Genomic DNA, 21776 nt, shown 5'->3' with positions numbered 1-21776 from the left:
CCGTGATCATTGATTTGATAAGCGAGTGATGTGATCCGTTTTGGGGACTATAGCTCTTGATTGTGTGCGTGCGTGTGTGTTCGTGCGTGTGTGTTCGTGCGTGCGTGCGTGTGTGTGTGTGTGTGTGTGTGTGTGTGTGTGTGTGTGTGTGTGTGTGTGTGTGTGTGTGTGTGTGTGTGTGTGTGTGTGTGTGTGTGTGTGTGTGTTTGAGATAGAGAGAGATAGAGAGACAGAGCAATTGCAGGGATGTAGCGAAGGTGGCAAAAGGCTTTTATTCTGAACAGTACAGCTCACAGATAAATAATCCAACCTATACACTAAGAGAAATATAAGCCCATCAGGACACTGAAATTTCATATGTAACTATTAATGAGGGTACAAAGACCATGCGAAACGTATTACGCAGAATGGCGGCCGTAGAAGACGTGATAACAGTCGATATGATCAAAGATAGGGTGGACCTCATATTCACGAAATTGTTCGAGGCACTCATTCTTTTGACGGACGCAACCAATTGAAACCAACAGGCAATTGAGCCTAGAAAAGTGTGACTCTTATTGGTCGTTAATAAAGGTAGAACACAAACTACGACAAAAATTTTATGGAGCTACTGTGGAGGAAAAAGCACCCATTTCGTCGGTGGGGCCCCAACCCATTACATCTGAATCACGCATATGATTATCTACCTATATAGCTATCTCAAATGCCACTCCCTCGTCCCCTTTGTTGTATGTGTCTGTTCATTTTAATCGCTGTTAGTGCTAGCCAGTGTCAATCGCAGCCAAAACAACGAGCATGGAACACTATTTTTACCAGAGGATGTGACGTAGCACTTGATCTTAGAAATAAAAGGCAGCTGGCCAATAAACCCCCGCATGTACCAATGAGCTGGGAAAACGCCAGTGCAATATTCATGCCTAAGAAAGGAGATGTAAAAAAACTTGGACAATGGTAAACTCATCACCTTAGTCTCAGTATTTTATAAAATATTCTATAGGATGATTTTGAATAGGATGAGAGAAACACTTTAATCAACCTTCAGAGCAAGCGGGCAAGGATGCTTTACAATGGATCATAGTCAAGCAGCTGATCAAATAATTAATCTACTGAGTACAACCAACCGCTTTATGTAGCTATCAAAAATTACCGAAATGAATGCAATCCAGCAGAAATACAAGCAGTGTTAGAAACACTGCGTCCTGAACGAGTACTTGAGACAAGTAAATGCTATAACTAACGTCCACAATGACTGCACGGAGGTTCTCCACATAGACAGGGAAAATATTGTGATCAAGAAGGGGAACAGAAAAAAAATCCAATGTCTCCCATGTTGTGCACTGGGTGTTTTGATAATGTGTTCATACGACCAGACTGGGAATAAAAAGGAACAAAAATTAACGGAGATTTTAACAACTTACAGTTTGCTGGTGGCATCGTCGTTTTCAGCAACAAGTGCGACCAATGGCAAAAAGTTATTGCAGATCAAACCAAGCATTAAAGTAGGGCTCAAGATGAATATGCAGGAAAACAAAGATAACAATCGAGAGCCTGGTGAAAGAACAAGAGTTTACAATTACCAGTCAGTGTCTACAATGTGTGCAAAAGTGTCCATGTAAGTCAATCACTAACACGGGAGCCTACTCACGAAAATAAATCAAAGGAAAAGGAGCGCATACTGCGCAGGAGCGCACACTGAAAACCTTTTCAAATCATGACACAAGATTTATTGGGGTCTCTTAAGTGAAAATTTTACGACCATTGCATTATGCCTCTCCTAACATACAGGGTAGAAACTTGGAGCTTAACAAGCTAACTCGACAAGAAACTACGGATCACGCAGCTAGAGTGCGATAGAACGAAAAAAAAATTATAGGCGTAGCATTTATAGGAAAAGAGAAGAGTGGATCGGAGAGAAAACTGGGATGGCCAATATTCTTGTCTATGTTAACATTGAAACATGGACATGGACGGGTCACGTAACGCATAGTGTCGATAACCTATGGTCAGGGAGAATGACGGAATAGACACCTAGATATTGAAAATGCAACCGAGGGCGACAGCGAATCAGGTGGGGTACCGAAATTGCGAGGTTTGCAGGAATAAATAGGAATCAGCTTGTGCCAGAAAAGCTCAACTCGAGAACCCCGAGAGAGGCATTCGTCCTGCAATGAAATAGAGCAGGCTGCTGATGATGACAGGAAGGTCGGGCGAAAGGAGTGGAGGTCGTTGTGAATGCGACCTCTCGTGGTTTTTCCTTCCTTTCTCACTCATTATTGGGTGTTTGAACGTGGGTTGTGTCCAATCATTGCCACCATCACTATTCGCAGATATGATAGTCTAAATCTGGGCAATAAAAAATAACATTATCATAGCATGTATCATGTAATTTCATATTTCCTATGCGAATCTTGGCTGATGCCCTCTAGTGGGTACGTACCACACAGTGAAAACAACAACTGTCTGGGTATTATTCTTGCATCCGCGTTACCGCTGGGTAATCATACCATCATCCTTTGAATGCAGGTGCATGCAGCCGGTACAACCGACCAAGTGACCGAACAATGTTTTCCTACACAAATCAAAAGCTGCTCCGAAGCGGAAGCACCTCGGGCCAAAATTCGCCGCGCCTGCGTCGCATCTATCCGTCGAGAATCCCACTAAGGAGCTCCCCGAGCTACTCTTCAAGGATTTTTCGCAGGACACTACCAGGTAGAGGCTCGGGACGGAGCATCCACAGCCCGTCACGAAACCGGAGTGAGAGCCGAGGGTCCGGTGAGTTATGCACACGCCGGCCTGCCTGATACACGGCAACAGGGATCACTAGAGTTTTTATTGCCAGACGTGTTTTACTTCATCTATCTGGCAAGTGGATGTGACATAATTGTGAGTGTGGAAAAATAAACGAGAAAAGGGAGTGAAAGCATGGCTGATCTTTCCGCCATAGATTTCGGTATGACACGAAAATAAAACGTGTCCTAAACGAATGTAGTTTAGCGGTTATCGGGTGCTGACTTGTGATTATGATTATTTTCATTATTTATTATCCGGGTTTTTACGTCCCAAAAACCACGGTTTGAATATGAGAGGCGCCGTAGTGGAGGGCTCCCGAATTTTCGGTGTTCTTTAAATGCACTGACATCGCACAGTACAAGGGCCTCTACCATTTTGCCTCCATCCGAATGCGACCGCCGGGATCGAACCCACGACCTTCGGGACATCACCCGAGCACGTTAGCCACTGACCCAACGCGGCGGATCGCTTACATATGAGTGCTTGTACAATGTGTATTGGTGTTTGGCAGCTATAGCACTGTTTCACGTGGACGCGCCCACGTTGACGCCTATAGTGGTGAATCGCCATCCAGCGACTAACGCCCATGGTCATGACTGAACTGTTGTGGTAGCTGAAGTTGTTAACATATACCTGGACACAGCACAATGTGAACCTCGCAAAAAGGTGACGCCAACAAGCGCAAACAAAAGCCACACTTTCGCCGCAGGAGCTAAGCAATCAATGTGACAGCAACATGTTTGAATGTCCCGCAAAGAGCGGCAAGCAGCTTGAAACTTCCAGAGCTCTGCTCAAGCACAAAGGACGCACGAAAAGAACACACTTAGGACAAGTACGAACTAACGATTTTCATAGCCATACATTTGAAGCGTGCTGCTCAAATACTGAGGGCACACAAAGACGCACAAGTTTACACAGGACGAGCTCGAACTAACAACGGTCACAGTTGTTCCTTCCTTCCTTCCTTCCTTCCTTCCTTCCTTCCTTCCTTCCTTCCTTCCTTCCTTCCTTCCTTCCTTCGTTCGTTCCTTCCTTCCTTCCTTCCTTCCTTCGTTCCTTCCTTCCTTCCTTCCTTCCTTCCTTCCTTCCTTCCTTCCTTCCTTCCTTCCTTCCTTCCTTCCTCCCTTCATTTCTTCCTTTCTTCCTTCCTTCCTCCCTCCCTCTCTTCCTTCCTTCCTTCCTTCCTTCCTTCCTTCCTTCCTTCCTTCCTTCCTTCCTTCCTTCCTTCCTTCCTTGTCGATGGCTGTGTGCGAATAGGAAAGTTCACTTGTCGTTCTTGGTCCTGACCGAGGAGGTCATGTCCGCGAACATAAAGCGTCGGAGTACAGCGATGCGCGATTGAACACGCATATATGCGTGAAAGGCTCGAAATGCTAAGGTGAATGGCACCTTTGGCGTGCTTGCTGGTCTCACACGTGCCTCCATTATTTTATTAGCAGTGGGGAAACTTTTAGTTGCAAACTGCAGGAGCAAGAGTAGTCCGGCGTATAATAATAACAAATGACGCTATTTTAAAATTTTCTCGCCCTGATCTATCACGTGCTGAATATTTAAGTTACTTTCGCTACAATACATTCCTGTCATGCAAAAAAGTGAAGTAGAACTTTCACAGGAGAAACAAATTTTGATTATTCCTCCCAATTGTATAAGCACAGCCCGAAAAACAGCACCATCTTCCGAGAAACAGCGCCAATTTCTCCGCTAAAATAAAATACCAAGAACAAAGAACGGCGTTTCTAAATTTTTCACGCATTACTTCATCATGTTCAGAACGTCACTTTCACCGCAGTACATAAAAGTAATGCGAAAAGCGCACTAAGATTAACAAGATACAAGTGTAGCTTTCACAGAATATAGCACGTTTTCAGACGTTTCAGTAAAGTTTTGAGACATTGCCCTTAATAGTGACGAGTGCGTAATTAAGGTACAAATGTTTCGTGTAAACCATAGAGCCTTGCCAATTTCATTGCGCTTTTTGCACCACACAAATATACTACAGCAAAAATTGACTTAAAAGTTCAGCACTCCACGGATGAAAGTCAGTAGAAGTGTCTAACGCTGTCTCCCCCTCCACTCCCCACCCCCACCTCTTTTTTTTTTTTTTTGAGGTGGCGTTAGCAGTGTTTTTTATTCGTTTTAAGGCCCGCCCGTTCAGGGAGATTGCTCAAAATTCGGATGTCTACTGGGCGAATCAAGTGAGATGCGTGTATACATGAAAGATAAATTTAAAGCAATATGAAATTTGCAATAAGCAGCCGATCCATATCATTTCGGTGAGTTTCTGCAACACTAAACGCGTCTTCCTTTGACTGCTTCAGTTCATAACGACTGCGTTCATTACCACCCAAATGGGCTTCGCACTTCAAATGTCTTTTTTTCAATCTCGCATGAATGAATGAAGGAGCACTTTGTCCGGATAGTATGATCCCTTTTACACAAACAAATTTTGCCATTGGTGCGACAAAATGTCGTCGAGAGAGGTGATTCTACAGCCTTTCCTCCATGTGGCGTAGTCACACGCTTCGCAGCACAAGTAGGCTAGCAAAAATCTGTGTTGGTGTGGTTGGTCTACAAAATAAAGCTGTAGTTTATTTTGTGGTTTGGTCCACAGAATAAAGCTGGAGTTTATGCAGCAGTCTGGACCACGGAATAGACGTCAGACTCTGCCTAGACGGCGTTGTGAAAAACGCCGCCACCAGCGCCCCCATCGCCGCGCTGGCCATAACTGGGTAGTGCAAAGAGAGCCGTCCACAAGAGAACGTGCCTAGGCCCATCGTTAGTGTTTAGGCGTGGTTCCCTGATAATCAAAGACCTGGCAAGCTCCTATCATCAATGTAACGTCGCCTCAGAAAACTAGGAATCTGATCAAAGCGAACTGCGGGTACAGCGCCAAAAATGTTTCAGTTTATTTCGGGGTGTTGCAACTCACAATTTAGGCCAAAGCGAACGTCGCATGACATAGAGTTCAATGCAAGTACTCCAACATGCGTTCTGTAACGCCTAAATGCGTTAAATTTGGGCGTACACATGATGGTCATGCGATGACGTACATACGCAACCAATGTATCTTATACGATCAGTGAACTCACTTTATCAGATGGCTCCTGCGATTTTGGCCTTTGCAGTTGCATCTCCATCCACCTCTTGCTTCTTGTGCGCTGAACGGTTTTATTGCGAATCCTAGAAAGTTCTGTTGACGGTTGCCTTCCGTTTGTATACACTGTAAATATGGATACATGCGTGTCCACTTTCTCTGTGTACAACGAAAGGCAAAATCGAAACCTCCGAGATAGCTCCGGCAATCGCGGAGACAAACGGCAAGGAAAACTTTGTTATGGTAACGGCCAACATTTTGCGATTACCTGTATGACGTACATGTTAGCATATGCTAGTTATAGCAGAAACGTAGAGCCTTCAAAGCCTACATGCGCAATGCTGTGTGGTTGCGGCCACTTCAGATTATCGATGGTCGTGGCGTGTTCGATGTTTATGGTGCGCGTCACCTATCTACTGCCACTCAAAGTTACCGCGGTTATCCGTCAAGGCAACTCAAAACAATAACCGGAGACCTACGTCATGACACTTCTCATGCGAACGGCTGTGGAGAACGCGAGTAATTCTCTTACCCAACACGCCCGCAACGGCCCTCAACAAGAGCTCTCGCCGTTCCGTTTCGCGAAAGCGGCGGAAATTAGTGCTTACGTCCTCTAGTTCTCTACGTCCGTGGCAATCACAACGCAACAGTAGTGTTGACTGGACCTTTTTTTTTTTTTCGTTGAGCGCGGAAGTGTTGCGTGTGCTCTTGTTTTCGCCGTCGTTCTGGCGAGTGAAAGCCAAACCTCATAAACGCGAAAATGCACGCGACAGCGACGAGCGATGCTATGAGCGACGAATCGGGGCGTTCGCGCGACGTGTCGTGTGGTAGTTTTCGCGCGATCGCTTGGTTCTCCAGATTTGGAAACCATCTCACATCGCCCGGGAGTGCTGTGGTCAAAGCACCGGAACAGGATGTACATAAATGACGTACTGCCGGTTCTCCTCATGTGCCGCGAAATTGCCACCTCCTTTCACTCGCCTCTCCTCCCGAGTCACGCATGCACAACGAAGAAATAACGTAATGTTCATGCAGGTTCACATAAAGAAAAGTGCTGCAAGGCAATCATAAACACTTTCCGTTCCATTACACAACAATATATCTTATTTTTAAATTGCATACCGCTCACTACGCGGTTTTCTTGCTGCGAGTAGACGTCCTCGTGCAAGCAACAGTGGAGTTCGCTCACCGAAGACGTCGTGTGAATGAGGTTTGCCTGCGATAGCGACTGTTCGCGCGAAGGCAATCTACGTCACGTCGCTCGTCGCTGTCGCGAGCATTTTCGCGGTTATGAGGTTTTGCCACCTTTGCCCTGGTGGCGAAACTGTGACTTTTTGTACACTAGCCTGGCCTAAACATGAAGAAAAACAAGTTTGTGCTCTGAGCTTTCAGACCATTTTTCCAAAAGCGGTAACACTGCTTGTTCAGGACAAATGATCAAGGAAATTAAAGTTAGAACGAAAAAAAAAAACTAGACATTTTCATCCCTCAATATTTCATTCTTCTTTTTTTTAAGGTTAAGTATGACTATCAACCACCAAAATGAGTGCGAGCCAACCAAGTGCATTTTGCGTACTCGTGCTAGGCGGCCACGCTCTCAGCCGCCTGTCCGTCGCTGGTGCTGACAAGCGCAGCGGAGCCTCCTCGCCTGCACTTGCACCTATGCACGGGGACCCGGAACCCGCCAGTAGCGAAGAAGCCGCAGCCCCGAGAACTAGCGGAACCCCCAAAGTGAAGTCGGAAGAGGGCTCCCCTGGACCTAGCGGCCAAACGACACCGGCCACCAGTCAGGGAACCCCGGCCAGTTCTGACAAACGCGTCCACGAACACGGCACAGGCGGCAGCGGTTAGATATATACTGCATCGCCTATCGGCAGTCGAAAGTGAAGCAGCCAAACGCCTGCACAATGATCTAAGTGCTCAAGGCCTTCAATATAATTCATTAAGCAAGTCAGTTCATTGCGAAGGTCGCCATGTTGCAATAGCCGAGACGTAAGGAAGCGTTCTCTATAGAAGTGATTTCGTTGTGGGTGTGCTTAAGCATAAGACATTTTTTATTGTACATTGGGCATATATAACGCAATTTTGGACTGTTTAGATATAGTACGTGAGCTTCGGAAACACAGTACGTGCACGATAATTCAGATAATCAAACAAATACAGACTCAGAGAACAAAATTATTCATCTTTTGTTCGTAGAGACTGTTTTCTTGTTTAAGGCGCAACTTATTTAAGAAGTAGCTGTACGGTGTAACCATAACTTATTAAAACACCCCATTTCACCTGTACGCAATAAAAGCAAAATAAAAATGTCATGATGACGATTATATGGGCCCCCTTTGCGAGGTATCGGTTGGTGGCATATACATCGCATACGTATCAGCAGGTGATAAGCTTCGTTATTTTATTGAACGTGTGCAATCTGTTCAGTATGTCGGCTACCCAAATGCGAAGCTACAAGCAATTACTTAGAAGCATAACCTAACATGTGACCGGAATCTAATAATAGTACATCATATTCTTTGTAAATACAGCTCAGAAAAATTACTAATTGCATAGTTTGGCTGCGCAGATCTTGCGAAAGCCCTGTCGGCCTCATAAACTATTGAGCAATAGCAATGTGATTTGCAGCAGGAACGCAGAAAACATTCTCGCATGTAATTTCATTCAATTTATTTTACCCTCAGGGTACATAAAGGCGTTACAGAAGGAGTAGGGTTATACAAAAACAAAAAATGCAAAAAAATGCAACATAGAAATACAACATATTAAAGAAAATACATGTTCCAACAAACTCAGCTATGACAGGCTGAAGACGTAATCAGTTAGTGCAGCTTTGAAGGATGAAGCGTTCTCTATGCAGGCCATGGAGGGGGGAAGGCGGTTCCACTGAGCGCTCGTTTTTCATAAAAAGGGGTCTGAAAAAAACATTAATGCGGCAAATAGTAACGAAAACTTTATACTGATTATCAAAACGCCATGGCACGTATGAAGGTGCTGAGATGAGGTTATGGGAAATGAGATGAGCAGAAGTGCGAAAATAAGGAGGCGGGCTGATGGGAGAGAATTTCAAAATAACGCAAAATTTAGGCTACTTGGTGGCTGTTCGTAGTTCCTTCGCTGAACACAATGGCGACTGGGAGACGAACCCTACGGAAAACACAAATTGTCATCCTCTCTCACTCGCCGTTCCTCTCTTTAGCACATGAAGAAATTGCTGATGTGGAAGAGAAGTTTGCAAGTGAACAGGTACAAACTTGCGACAGCTTTAGCAATGGGTATATAAGGAAGAATTAACGTACGCATCGAAGCACCTTAAAACACAGATGGCAAGTATTGTATCAGGTTCATTATATCTAGATGAATTTTACATATACACCCATCGTCTCGATGTGTTGTGCAATTACAAATAATCATTGCTTAGCCCTGTTTAACCTGCAGCGTCATTACATGCTATCTTCATTGCCAGCTTCCCGCTAACGATAATCTCTTGTCGTAATTATGACGACATAATTTTACAATTTATGTAAACATTTCAATGTGTAAGGAAATGGCGTTTGCGCACAGCAACTGGTGATGTTCAGCAGCTGCTGAAGCTGCAGCCTGGAATGTACAAGTGTTTAATCCAAAGAAGAGTAATGTATCAAACAAATAGCATCGAATTAAGCTTTTGGTCTGCATATGGTCTCTGACATTGCACAGCACCTTTGCATTGGGATTTTTCGTAGTTTTCTCTTGCGAACTGAAAACTAAAGTTTTCTTCAACCATACTGCAAGCGCCGCATTATGGCCTTGCCTAAATATACAGAGCCAATGTACACGTGGTTCCAAACAATGCACTATTCATTTAGCAGGTGCAGCGTCACCGGCTGATAAGGAAGCTGCACTGCCAACAGAGCCGAGCACCTGCAGCTCCAGTCCAGAAGCCGGCCATGAGCGAGAGCGATGTCAGGCAGCGTGCACCAAACGCCGTCGCACCGTGATAGGCAATCTGGTGGACTTCGAGCGCCGCATCAGTCGAGTGCCCTTCATGCAAACAGCTAGGGCGGCCAGCCTGCCGGTACATAGCTAGGAATTTGTTCTAAGGAAAACAGCCATCATCATTCATCATCATCATGGTCAGCCTATTTTATATCCACTTCAGGACTGAGGCTTTTCGCAATGACCTCCGCTTTACATCTTGTGCGAGCTGATTCCATTTTAACCCAGCGAACTTCTTACAAGAGAGGAAGCTTGGGCTAGTTGGTGCGTCGTCATATTTGCAAGATGTTTCAGCACGCGAACAAAGGAAAAAGGATAGGGTAGACAGAAAGAGCGCTCTTTCTGTCTACCCTGTCCTTTTTCTTTTGTTCGCGCGCTGAAACATCTTGCAAATAGAACTTCTTAATTTAGTCACTCCATCCTACTAGCTTCCGTTCTCAGCTGCGTTTCCCATGCCCTGGTAACCACTTCGTTGATCTAACTGACCACCCGTAACTGTTCCTCGGGCATTATTTGGTTGGTTCAAGCTCATTTCATTCTCTTGATGCCACTCAGAATAATGGTTACCCCTGCTTGTTACCTGACCCATTTTGCTTTGTTCCAGTCTCTCAATGTGACGCCTATAATTTTTCGTACCACTGGACGCTGCATGGTCAAGTTTTTTTCGGACTCATTTCTTATCCTCCAAGTTCCATCTCAGCATATTAGGACGGGCGGAATGCATTAACCGCATACATTTAGCTTTAGAGACAGCGGCAGACTGTCATGATATCTGAAAGCCTACCCCATTCGCGAAAGCCCGTCATTATCTCAAAGTGTATTTGCTTTACTCGAGGCAGTCACCTTTTGAGTAACGGTCTTACAAATACTCTTGTAAAGATTTTATAGGTTTCGTTACCAATTCTTAACTTTAGTTTTCTCCTGGGCCACTGAACATTACATTGGTGTTCGGCATATTTACGTTCAACTATACATTATTACTTTCCCTTTTGAGGTGCCAAGGGGACCTAGCAATCCCTTCTAACAAGTTGTCGCAATTATTGCCTAAAAGCATAATGTCATATCTACGAAATCAAAGTTGATAACATATATATTCACCATTATTATTTATTTCTATGGTTTTCTTGCCTAGTTAGTTAAATACTTCTAAAGAGGGAGTGATGAACATCGCATAGATTGTATGCCCTTGCATGCAGCAGCATATATAAAATATATACAAAGAAGAATACTCTTGTAGAACGACTAAATAACATATTGAGCCAAGGCTGTTGTAAGATATCACTATAACAAGGCGAGCTTGATGAAATGGGCGTCTTGCTTTTAATAGACATGCAGATAAATAAAAATATATGCATAAAAAGAAAAAAGAAATGATCGGGAGGGCATACAATTCTCTACATAAAAAACACGTGAATTGGTAAACCTACCTTGAATATATATATATATATATATATATATATATATATATATATATATATATATATATATATATATGTGTGTGTGTGTGTGTGTGTGTGTGTGTGTGTGTGTGTGTGTGTGTGTGTGTGTGTGTGTGTGTGTGTGTGTGTGTGTGTGCGTGCGTGCGTGCGTGCATGCGTGTGTGGGGGGGGGGGGTGAAAACCAGATTCCGCTCTTGCTAAAAGGAGGGGGCGATCAATTTTTACTATCTTTTACAAACATCTCGCAGCTTACGCTGCATCCCAGGAGACAGCGGCACATGAAAGACAAGGACAGCGGCACCATCATAGCCACCATCGCCACATCGATCATGCTAGTCGTACTACTGATGCTACTCTTCTTTCTTATGCCTATGAAATCACGCTCACGTGAGCCTATGCAAGATAACGAGGTGCTGTGCCGCACTGTGGGCTGTCGCTACTACGCCGAAATCTTGGCGGGCGCGGTAAACGCCACTATAAACCCATGCGATGACTTCGAGGCGTACGCCTGCTCGAACTGGGCACCTTTCGCACAACCTTACAGCTACGGCACGGCTTCCATGAGCAGTGCTATGGCAGCTTGGTACGAGAGCTTCCGCAAGATATTTCTTGATGGGTCCCCTCGGGAGCACTTTGTTAGGAAGGTGGACGCCGCGTTCTCATCTTGCATGCTCACCAGTCCCGAGGACTCGAGGAGGGGCATCAGTGACCTGAAGTCGTTCATGCGCCAGCTGAGGATTTCTTGGCCGGACGCTCCTCTGGAAAAAGTCGACCCCTTGGGTGTGCTCCTAGACTTGTCGCTCAACTGGCGTCTCGACATTTGGTTCTCCGCGGCACTTCGCCGATGCCCATACGGCTGTGCGCCGAGTGACGGTGGTCGACACATCCTGTTCGATCCCACAAGCTTCTTCATCGTGCGTGAGAACAAGCAACGAGACCTGTCTGCTCTGAAGTCTTACATGACCTACTGGAACAGATTTAGTAATGCGTTCCTTGCTCCTGGTTATCCGGAGCGGTCCGAGGAATACATCAACCGGATCGCCATGATAGAGAGGAGTGTCTTTAATAGGTTTATCCTTGTCGGCAAGAAGGTTGCCGTTCAGCCAGTGCAGTTCGAGCTCGGAAGCATACGCTACTTGACGCCCAACATACCGGAGTCACGATGGATTGACCAGCTCAACAGTCATGTGAATCGTTTCGGCGAGTTTCGGCGTAATGACAGGGTGACCGTATGGGACAGAGAGTTGCTTTACGCTGTGAATGAAATGTTCGTCAATTACACAAGAGTCGAGCTGCTGGAGCACATATCTTGGATTTTCGTGCAGAATTTCGGCCCACTTGCCGATCGAGAGCTGCTCTTGCCGCAGCACGGAGACAAGAGGGCAGCAGCTGAGTACCGGCACATCTTTTGCGCTACCCAGGTGGAAATAGCCTATCAGCGGCTGTTCACGTCAACGTACGCCAAGGATCACTTCACTACCCGTACAAGAAACGGCATAGACGCGCTCCTAGCGAGCGTGGCGCAATCGGCTGCGGATAAAATTTTCAGCGTCACCTGGGCTGATGAAGCTTCCAAGCAAGCACTCGTCGATCGCGTCCGAAACGTCACGGTGGAGCTTTGGCCAGGGAGCGAGTTCTTATCCGACGAGTCGATACACAGGTTTGAACAACTCTTTTTCGCAGACGAAAACAACCTCTTCGCTCAGCAGTGGATTTGGGCCATGAAAACATGGCGCCGACTGCGAGACAGTGCCACACACAACGACACCATTGAGAGTCCGCGCAACTACGCGCTTCCGTATTTCAGGTACACGCACGTTCTCAACAGCGTGTCGATAGCCCTGGCTGCGTTCTCCAGGCCGTGGTACTACGCCGATGGCACCAAAGCTATGGCGTACGGCACTGTCGGGTTCTCCTTCGCCCGTGAACTGGCGAGGTCTTTCGATCCCTTCACGGTACCGGTAGATTTGCTCGGACAAGCCACGCTGTTCCAGCCGGCCGCCACTTGGACGACGGGATCTAGGCGCAGAGCGGCGTGCCTCAACCCTTTCCACAGCACGCCGTTTCCCGAGATACCGGCTTTGGAATTCGCTTACCAAGCATATAAGGACTCGATCGCCATCAAAAACGATAGCGAACGGAGAGTGTCGAGCTCGATCAGCGACGAACAGCTATTTTTCCTCTCTGCCTGCTTCGCGATGTGCAACCTCCCTGAGACCATGCAATCTTATCGCTTGCACTGCAATAAGGCGGTGTCGAACTTCGCGCCCTTCGCACGTGCTTTCGGCTGCCAGGATGATGCGAAAATGAGCCCTCACAAAAAGTGTTCCTATTTGGACTGCACTTCAGCGACTATTTCCACCAATTTGTAAACTGTCTTCCCTTTTGTTTCGTATTGTGCAACACTCATCCGCATTGCTCGCTTTGTAAATGAGTTGAACGAACATTCGCAGTGAATTCACGTTCCATCGACTCGTTTCTTTGAAGTACACTGTCAGCGTGCAAACTTGTTTGCGTTGCCGTGTTCCTGAAGTTAAAAAAAAACTATCTTCGCGCACTCTCGCAAGGCAGATCGATTACGATCGTGAACATTTTTCATCCCTCTCAGACGATGCAGGACGAACTGCTACATCGCACATGTATTATAGTGCGTACGTTTTGTCGTTTTTTTTTTATGCACCGAGTTTCACAAGAGTCGTACTCCTGGGCTAATTCCAAGCTTTTTTTTGCGTAATTAAGTGCTATGAAGTGATGGCCCTGTTCAGGATCGGTTCTAAGATTACCAAAACATATTCCAAATTATCCTCTCTGCCATGGACACTTCGCATAGAAGGCGCATAAATGGGATGCCAGAATGAACATTTAGATATCCCCATGGCATTGTCTGCGAGAGAAAATAAACATGCATGAAGGTGTGTTTTCAGCATCCAATAAAAGTTTAGGAAAGATGACAGATTAGGAAATAAAGAAAGAATGGTTCCCCTTGACGGAAACTACCATGATCATTAAAATTTAAAACATGAAGACAAAGAAAGTGTGTTTTTTTTCCTTTTTTTGTGCCTGTCTGCCTGTTAAGCTATTTATTACACGAACCAACTAGTCAGCCAGTACGTACTACGTACCTAACTTCTTCCTTTAGAAAGATTTCCTTTTTATATGTGTAATGGTAAGAAAAAAAACAAAAAATCGTAACGAATTTTTTAGAGGGGCTTCACAACTGCGGTAAAATACGAGAAGCAGAATCGTGAGTTGGGCAAGTTGGTGGATGTTCATCGTAGAACATTTCACAGCACAAATACGGACGGAGAAAAGACACAGCGCAGTCACTTCCCTATTCATATCCGACCCGTTGCGTTGTAAAATATTCTACGATGGAAATGTGAGAATCTGCTCTTGCAGTGAATGTGTTGTCAACCCAGACTTAATATATATGGTTTAACGTCCCAAAACCAAACTTTCACGCTTCTCAGTGTTTTGGAAACGGTGTCATAATGTCTCGTAAAATAATATGCGAGTGTCATGTTCAACATTATTCTAGGCGCCACGCCCATTCAATATTGCGACGGTATTACGCGTAATAATGTGCACTAGCATACAGTGCATTATTGCGGACAAGTCGGGACACCTGTTCGCCAACACTCTTGAACAGGGTCGGCAATGCAAAAGAAACCATTCAAGCAGCAAATAAAACAGTCGCTCCAACACGATATAGTTCTTTAGCCCTTGAAAAACTATAGTGCACCTCGCCTGTCGTGTCGAGTAAGAAAAAAAATGACAATTGTGCTTCTGCGGGTAAATTACAGAAAATTGAACCATTCCACGAAACGCAATGTTTACGCATGATCCCGCATCGATGATAAGCCATATATCTAATGTTATCGCACTCGCATATCTAATTTAGCTAATGCGATCATTAAAAAGGAAAAGAAAACACATCCACGCATCTAAATAAAGTGAATGTTGACGAGTGGGCGACGCTAACTCCTAAGGTTCATAGCGTTAAAGTCACCGACTAGTATAAACGGTTTGTGCTTGTTAGTGTTTTACACTCTTCTGTTCCAATTATTACTGATGTTAGTCTATTGTTAAACCTTTTTTGTGTTTCACATACGTCACCCGAGCATTGCCCTTATAATGTAAATGGAGTGACATAAGGCGAGATAATGTGACATAAAGAGTCTACGACAAAGCTAGGTTGTAAGTTATATAATGTCTACGTTAAAGTTGCCGACTAGTATAAATAGTTTGTGCTTGTAGGTGTTTTATATTGTTCTGCCACAATTAGATTTGATATTAGTTTATTGTTAAACCTTTTTTGTGTTTCACATACGTCACCCGAGCATTGCACCATACAATGTAAAGTGACATAAAGTGACAGTATAAGACATAAAGAGTCGATGACAAAGCTTAAGAGTCGACGACAAAGAGCTATCGAAACTCCTAAACAGAAAAGCTCCTGAACAGACAAAACATGCAAAACAAGGAACAACAAAAATCATTTACAACAACAGCGGTATTAAGCTTTTGTTCTACATAAATATTTTCAACAAGAGTAGCCACGAAAATTTGGCAGATCCCACGTACCTTGGGAATCGATGTGATGCGAAGCATGCAAAGGGAAGGCGACCATATTGTAATATGTTTATTGAGCTATATGCTATGAAATGGCGCTAAATATATGTACAAATGCTGCACGCACAGACGTATGTTGAATAGTTACAAATGTTTTTACAACCAGTTTGCACTTGCTCAACAATGCCAACAGTAACGTGAGTATTAGCAACGCCAGAAGCAATAAGCTGATATGAAGCGTTGGTGGTCGTGAGGATGGTAGCCCTGTACACTTTTACATCAATCAACTTTAACGTACGGCACCTAACTACAAGTGGCGTTAATTCGATGTGACTGCTATATCGTAGGAGTACATATGTAATATTTATAAAGTTGGATAGCCCACACTCTAACCACAACGGAAGTTTGCCGAACTATGCAGTCTATTTGAAAAGTATCTCCGAGAACTGACATGCATGGATCTGAGGAAGAATGCTTGATTGCCACGCAAAATGCTTGGGTTCGATTGCTGCTGGGATCTTGCATATATTCTTTGCAATCGTCGGGACAACGCTACTGATGGCAGCGTTTCCTTAACGCTCGGGTGTTAAAGTTATCCATGTGTGTTGTTGTCGCTCCTGGGTAGATACTAAGCGTAAATCAGCTGTAGCACATACCCGCATACCAGTGGCACATGCCCGCCGACGGGTATGTGCCACTGTCTGACGGGAAGTGTTTGACGACTGGCGTACGCGATGGGATGGCGACAATATTCACGTCTTGACCAGTACGTGCGTCGTATTCATCAAACCATCTTACTCTCCCTTATCACTCAACGGAAGTGAACCAATGTGGCCAGGTATGAATTTTTATAATTTTGATGATCTTTGATGTTTGGTGGTGCAAAGGCCATTTCATGGCCAAAGAGCGCCAGTTCATCTTACTAGAAATGCATTGAAGAAGAATGGCTATTTGGGCTAGTTGGTTTGAATTCATGGTAATAAGGGCTGCAGCGCGAGCATGAAGGTGCTAGAAGAAACAGACGAAAGGCGAGGCACGGAAAGCAGCGCTCGTGTTGTCCTCTTTGCTTTCCGTGCCTCACCTTTCGTCTGTTTCTTCTAGCACCTTCGTGCTCGCACTGTAGCCTTTATTACCATCTTACTAGAAATATGGACAATGATTGTGATAAGCGGCTGTATAAGGGCCACTAAATTCCTCGCACTAAGGCGGGTAAAAACATAGAAGTAATAAAATCATGACCATGTTGTGAAAGGTGTGTGGTGTTAATGGATCACAAATGTTTGTGAAGATAAAAACGATGGTGGACATGTATGGCATTAGCACAAGTGCCTCACTCTTCACACCCTTGCGTCCAAGGGCCGTGAGGCAAGTGCGTTGTTGAGTGTAGCCGCCGCAGCGGAGTCTTCTTAGAGAGGTCGTGCTACGGAATGCACGGGTATATGATATGAAAAGTACGAACTTCTCTTTAAAAAGCTAACAATGATTTATGGGTAAAAGTGGTTCCCTACCAACGAACATTGCAGTATGGAGTGGTATCTGTCGTCGGTAGGGTAACGGAAAGTGTTGTTTTCTCAGCGTGTCTAATTCTTTACCCTGGATTAGAATGTGAAGTACGGTGAGTGCTTCTCCATATCTATCACTCAAATGTAGACCCCAGACAAAAGAAATGAATGTGTTGTGTGTGTATGTCCTGTTCTTAACCTTGTAAGGTTTACTTCTGTGTGGCGTGAATTTGATACTGGAGGCCAATGACCAAGTAGCGGCTTGATGACACGTAATTTATTACCTGTGTGTGGGTCCCATGTGCTATGCCAATAGCCCCTGAGCCGTCGTTTTAGAAAAGGTTTCAAGTCGAGTGCAGGAACTGGTATCGATGTGCTGGAAGTGGTTTTGTTGGCAGATCCAGCTAGCTGGTCCACCAGAACGTTGCCTTGAATTTCACGGTGTCCTGGCACCCAGCAGACTACAACATGCTGCTTAGATGAGTAGACTGTGCATAATAGCGAATGAAGCGAGACAAGGACAGGGTTTTTGTGCTTTTTAAGAGTTTTCAGAGCTTTTACTACGCTGAGGGAATCTGCATATATTATTGACTTCTGTATATTTATTTGTTTAATGTGTTTGACGGCCGCAAGTATCGCATAAGCTTCGCCTGTGAAGATGCTTGAATCAGAGTTCAGAACGCCGGCTTCTGAAAAGGATGGGCCGACGGCTGCGTACGAGACAAAAGTGTCGGACTTTGAAGCATCCGTAAAGAACTCAGGACATGTGTACTTGTATTGTAGTTCTAGGAAGTATGTCTGGATATGTGCAATTGGTGCATTCTTCGTAACCTCGAAGAAATACACGTAGCAATTTAACACCTGTCATTGCCATGGTGGCAGTTATACTGCGGGAGCTATCAAACGGTGTTCAAGTGGCACACCGGTTTCCTTCGCTATAGGCGCCTCACATGGAGTGAGTAGGGCTGTCTCATAGAAGGCCGTTTCTTAAACACAGCAAGGCTTGACATGTCATTTTTTTGTGGAACATGATGGGTGATCTTTGTCTGCATTTACATTAAGATAATATTTAAAATACATGTAACATCTTTGTAGGTGAAGCGACCATTCGTTCAATTCCACGTACATGCTTTCCACGGGGCTAGCGCGAAAAGCACCCGTAGAGAGACGGATGCCTATAGATAATGAACAGGGTCAAGCATTTTAAGAGCAGTAGGTGTCGTAGATTGATATGCCATTGCCACATAGTCTAGGTGGGTACGTATGAAGCTTTTATACAATCCATTAAACATTTCTTGTCAGTTCCCCCCATAGTGCGTGACAACACTTTTAGAACGTTCATTGCTTTCATGCACTTGTTTTTAAATACTTCATGTGTGGTATGAAGGTTAGCTTGGCGTCCAAGATTAGGCCTAAGAATTAGTGTTCGGTATTAACGGAAAGACGTTGCCCATGCAGTTGAATATCGGGTTCGGAATGAATGCCTCTCTTCCTGGAGAACAAGACACACGCGCTTTTCTGTGCATTCAGTCGGAACCCATTTTCTTCAGCCCAATTGGAGACTTTGTTCAAACCAAGCTGCACCTGGCGCTCACACAAGGCCGGATTGCAAGATCTAAAGCCAAGCTGGACGTCGTCGACCTATGTACAATAAAACATATTGCGAGGGATGGAGAAGCGCAAAGAATTCATTTTGATAATAAAAAGTATGCAACTAAGTACACCACCTTGCCGCATGCACGCCTGCTTCTTGGACAAATGTTTGGGAAAGAACGCTGCCTACTCAAACTAGGAATGTCCTGTTTGACTGGTAACTTTCGATTATAGTAAGCATTCTGCCACGCACGCCAAGGTGGGACAGGTCTCTTAGTATTTCAAAGCACCATGTTGTATCATATGCCTTTAAGGAGAACATAAGTCTCTAAGGAGAACATAAGGCTCCGGAAGTTCATCAAATAAAGATTGTAAATCATGTTTTAGCAGCTGATAGCTTAGAGGAATGTAAATAGTGAAAATTATGATCAGTTCATGAAAAATAACAGCTCGAACAGCCACTGCCTCAGGGACGTTTGGAGTTGTGTGTGCATGCAATCCCTTGATTCACGATAATGGCAACACCTCCGGATGATGTCATGTCATCATCATTATCCTTTCGGAAAATAACGTATTTACGTAGAAAGTTGGTGCATTTTGAATTTAGGAGTGTTTCTTGTACACACAGCACTTTTAGTGAGTGTTCGTGTAATAGTTCTTGGACGTCGTCAAGGTTTCTGAGAAAGCCCCTGACGTTCCCATGTAAAATTTGAGTGTTCGTGGTGACAGTAAAGTAGTACTGTGTGTACAAAAAGCGAGTGGCTGTTAGGTGGGGAGCTTGAATTCAAGTCACACGACTGTTACCAGGTCCTGTTATCTGCTTTTTATTTGTTTTCTTGGCGCACTTCAAGGCGCCACGCCGCTCTTCCGGCACCAAGAATACCGACGTATCCATTGCCTCCTCGGAGGCACTGGATGCCCGCACATGCGAGCTGGTAGTTCGAATTCTGGGTCTCGCCTGGTGAGGCGAGGCCTTGAAACCGGAGGACCCTGCGCGAGTAGGTGGAATAGTCTGGACTACAGCCGCCTTGGGGGCAGGTGCCACAACCGCCAGCTCGCTATGCACAGGCCGAAGGAGTGACGTGGGGCTGGTGCGGCGGTGCCCCATGACGCGCCGCATCAGCATATGTAGGCCCATAGAATGGTGAGACTCTTCGCCATGCTTCCTTAAATTAAATGTTCTCCTTCACCTTCAACGTAATTATCTGTTTTTCTTTCTTCCAGTATGCGCAGGAGCGTGAATATGCGGCATGGTTTCCTTCACAGTTTACACAATGTGGCGGTTGTGTGCAGTTCTCAGACACGTGGCCTAGGACTCCACATTGTGCACAAGTCTGGCGACCACGACAGCTTTTAGAGCCATGGCTATACCTCTGGCATTGGAAGCAACGACGAGGGCTAGGTATGTACGGCCTGAGAGGTCTTCGTGTACCCTGTTTGAATAGATTCCGGCAGTTTACTGGAAGGAAATGTGAGTATTAGGTGTTTCGTCGGTGTTTCCTTCTCATCTCTTCTGATGATAATTCTCTGTACATTAGTCACATTTTGGCTCTTACACCCATCTAAAAGTTCAGTTTTGGTCAGGTCAACTAAGTCAGCATCAGTATATGTGGGGTTTAACGTCCCAAAACCACTATATGATTATGAGAGACGCTAAGTCAGCATCAGATACCACTCCGCGAGTTATGTTCATTGATCTGTGCGGTGTTACGGTGATCGGTACGTCACCGAAAGTTGAAAGGCCGTTGAGCTTTACAAACTGTTCTTTGTGCCGAACTTCAAGGAGAAGGTCTCCGCTAGCCATTTTTATTGATTGATATGTGAGGTTTAATGTCCCAAAACCACCATATGATTATGAGAGACGCCGTAGTGCAGGGCTCCGTAAATATAGATCATCTGGGGTTCTTTAACGTGCACCCAAATCTAAGCCCACGGGCACACAGCATTTTTCGCCTACATCGAAAATGCATCCGCCGCAGCCCGGATTAAATCCCACGACCTGCGGGTCAGCAGCCGAGTACCTTAGCCACTAGACCACCGTGGCGGGGCTCCGCTAGCCATTTTGGTTACCTTGTATCCAGCCCCGAGGGTTTCGGTAAGACATCTGGCAACTAAGAAAGGAGATACGGTCCTGGCTTGCTTTCCAGTTTTCTCACAGTGAATGACGTGGAAGTCAGGAAATGTTTCTATGGGCTGGTTGAAAAAATTTAGGTCATCGGTATGTACCCGCTGCCGGTACGATCAGTAAGTAGGGGGAACGCTCTATGCATGCCGGTCTTATTTTTATTCAGCAGCATTGGCAACCACCCACCACGGAGCCCAACAAGGGGACGCTGCAAGTTTGCGGATTCTGAAAGCTTGCAGACGTCAGCCGTACAACACTGCCATAACCCAATGCGCCTAGGCCAAGGTAGGCTATTTGCACCGGCTTAACCCTTGCCGCCAGGAAAATTGGAAAGGAACAGAAGAGAGAAGTAGACAGGACCGACAAAAAGTGAGAGATAAAGACGAATATCTAGGGAGAGAGAGAGATAGGAAAAGGTGACTGCCAATTTCCCCTGGGTGGATCAGCCCAGGGGTGCCGTCTACGTGAAGCCGGGGCCAGAGGGGTGTGTTGCCTCTGCCGGGGGGCCTTAAAGGTCCAATCACATGGCGTCAGCTCCACCCCCAGGATCCCCTTTTCCCCGGACACGGCAAAACCACGCACAGCTAGGCGTGGGAGGGAGTCAACCCCCCCCCCCCCCCGTTAGCTCGGGTCCGTGGTGACGCTACGCACCAAATGCCTGCTCTTACGGGGATTTCTAT

At 45.4% G+C, this 21776-nt stretch overlaps 1 protein-coding gene across 1 annotated transcript; it reads left to right on the top strand.

Moving 5' to 3' along the window:
- Positions 1-7426: 7426 nt before the first annotated feature.
- Positions 7427-13676, top strand: LOC119162215 (neprilysin-2). The gene is made up of 3 exons (XM_037414679.1): positions 7427-7730; positions 9739-9944; positions 11553-13676. The coding sequence occupies exons 1-3, from the start codon at positions 7427-7429 to the stop codon at positions 13674-13676; spliced, it is 2634 nt and encodes an 877-aa protein (XP_037270576.1).
- The last annotated feature ends 8100 nt before the right edge of the window (positions 13677-21776 follow it).

This window comes from Rhipicephalus microplus, chromosome X (assembly GCF_043290135.1).
Source record: "Rhipicephalus microplus isolate Deutch F79 chromosome X, USDA_Rmic, whole genome shotgun sequence".
NCBI lineage: Eukaryota > Metazoa > Arthropoda > Arachnida > Ixodida > Ixodidae > Rhipicephalus > Rhipicephalus microplus.
The sequence above is the reverse complement of the archived record's forward strand: the minus strand, read 5'-3'. Positions and strand labels throughout refer to the sequence as shown.

Coding starts and splice junctions, on each gene's coding strand:
- LOC119162215 (XM_037414679.1), top strand. CDS start 7,427: ATGAGTGCGAGCCAACCAAGTGCATTTTGCGTACTCGTGCTAGGCGGC. Junction 7,731..9,738: donor ACACGGCACAGGCGGCAGCG/GTTAGATATATA, acceptor TTCATTTAGCAG/GTGCAGCGTCACCGGCTGAT. Junction 9,945..11,552: donor CTAGGGCGGCCAGCCTGCCG/GTACATAGCTAG, acceptor AACATCTCGCAG/CTTACGCTGCATCCCAGGAG.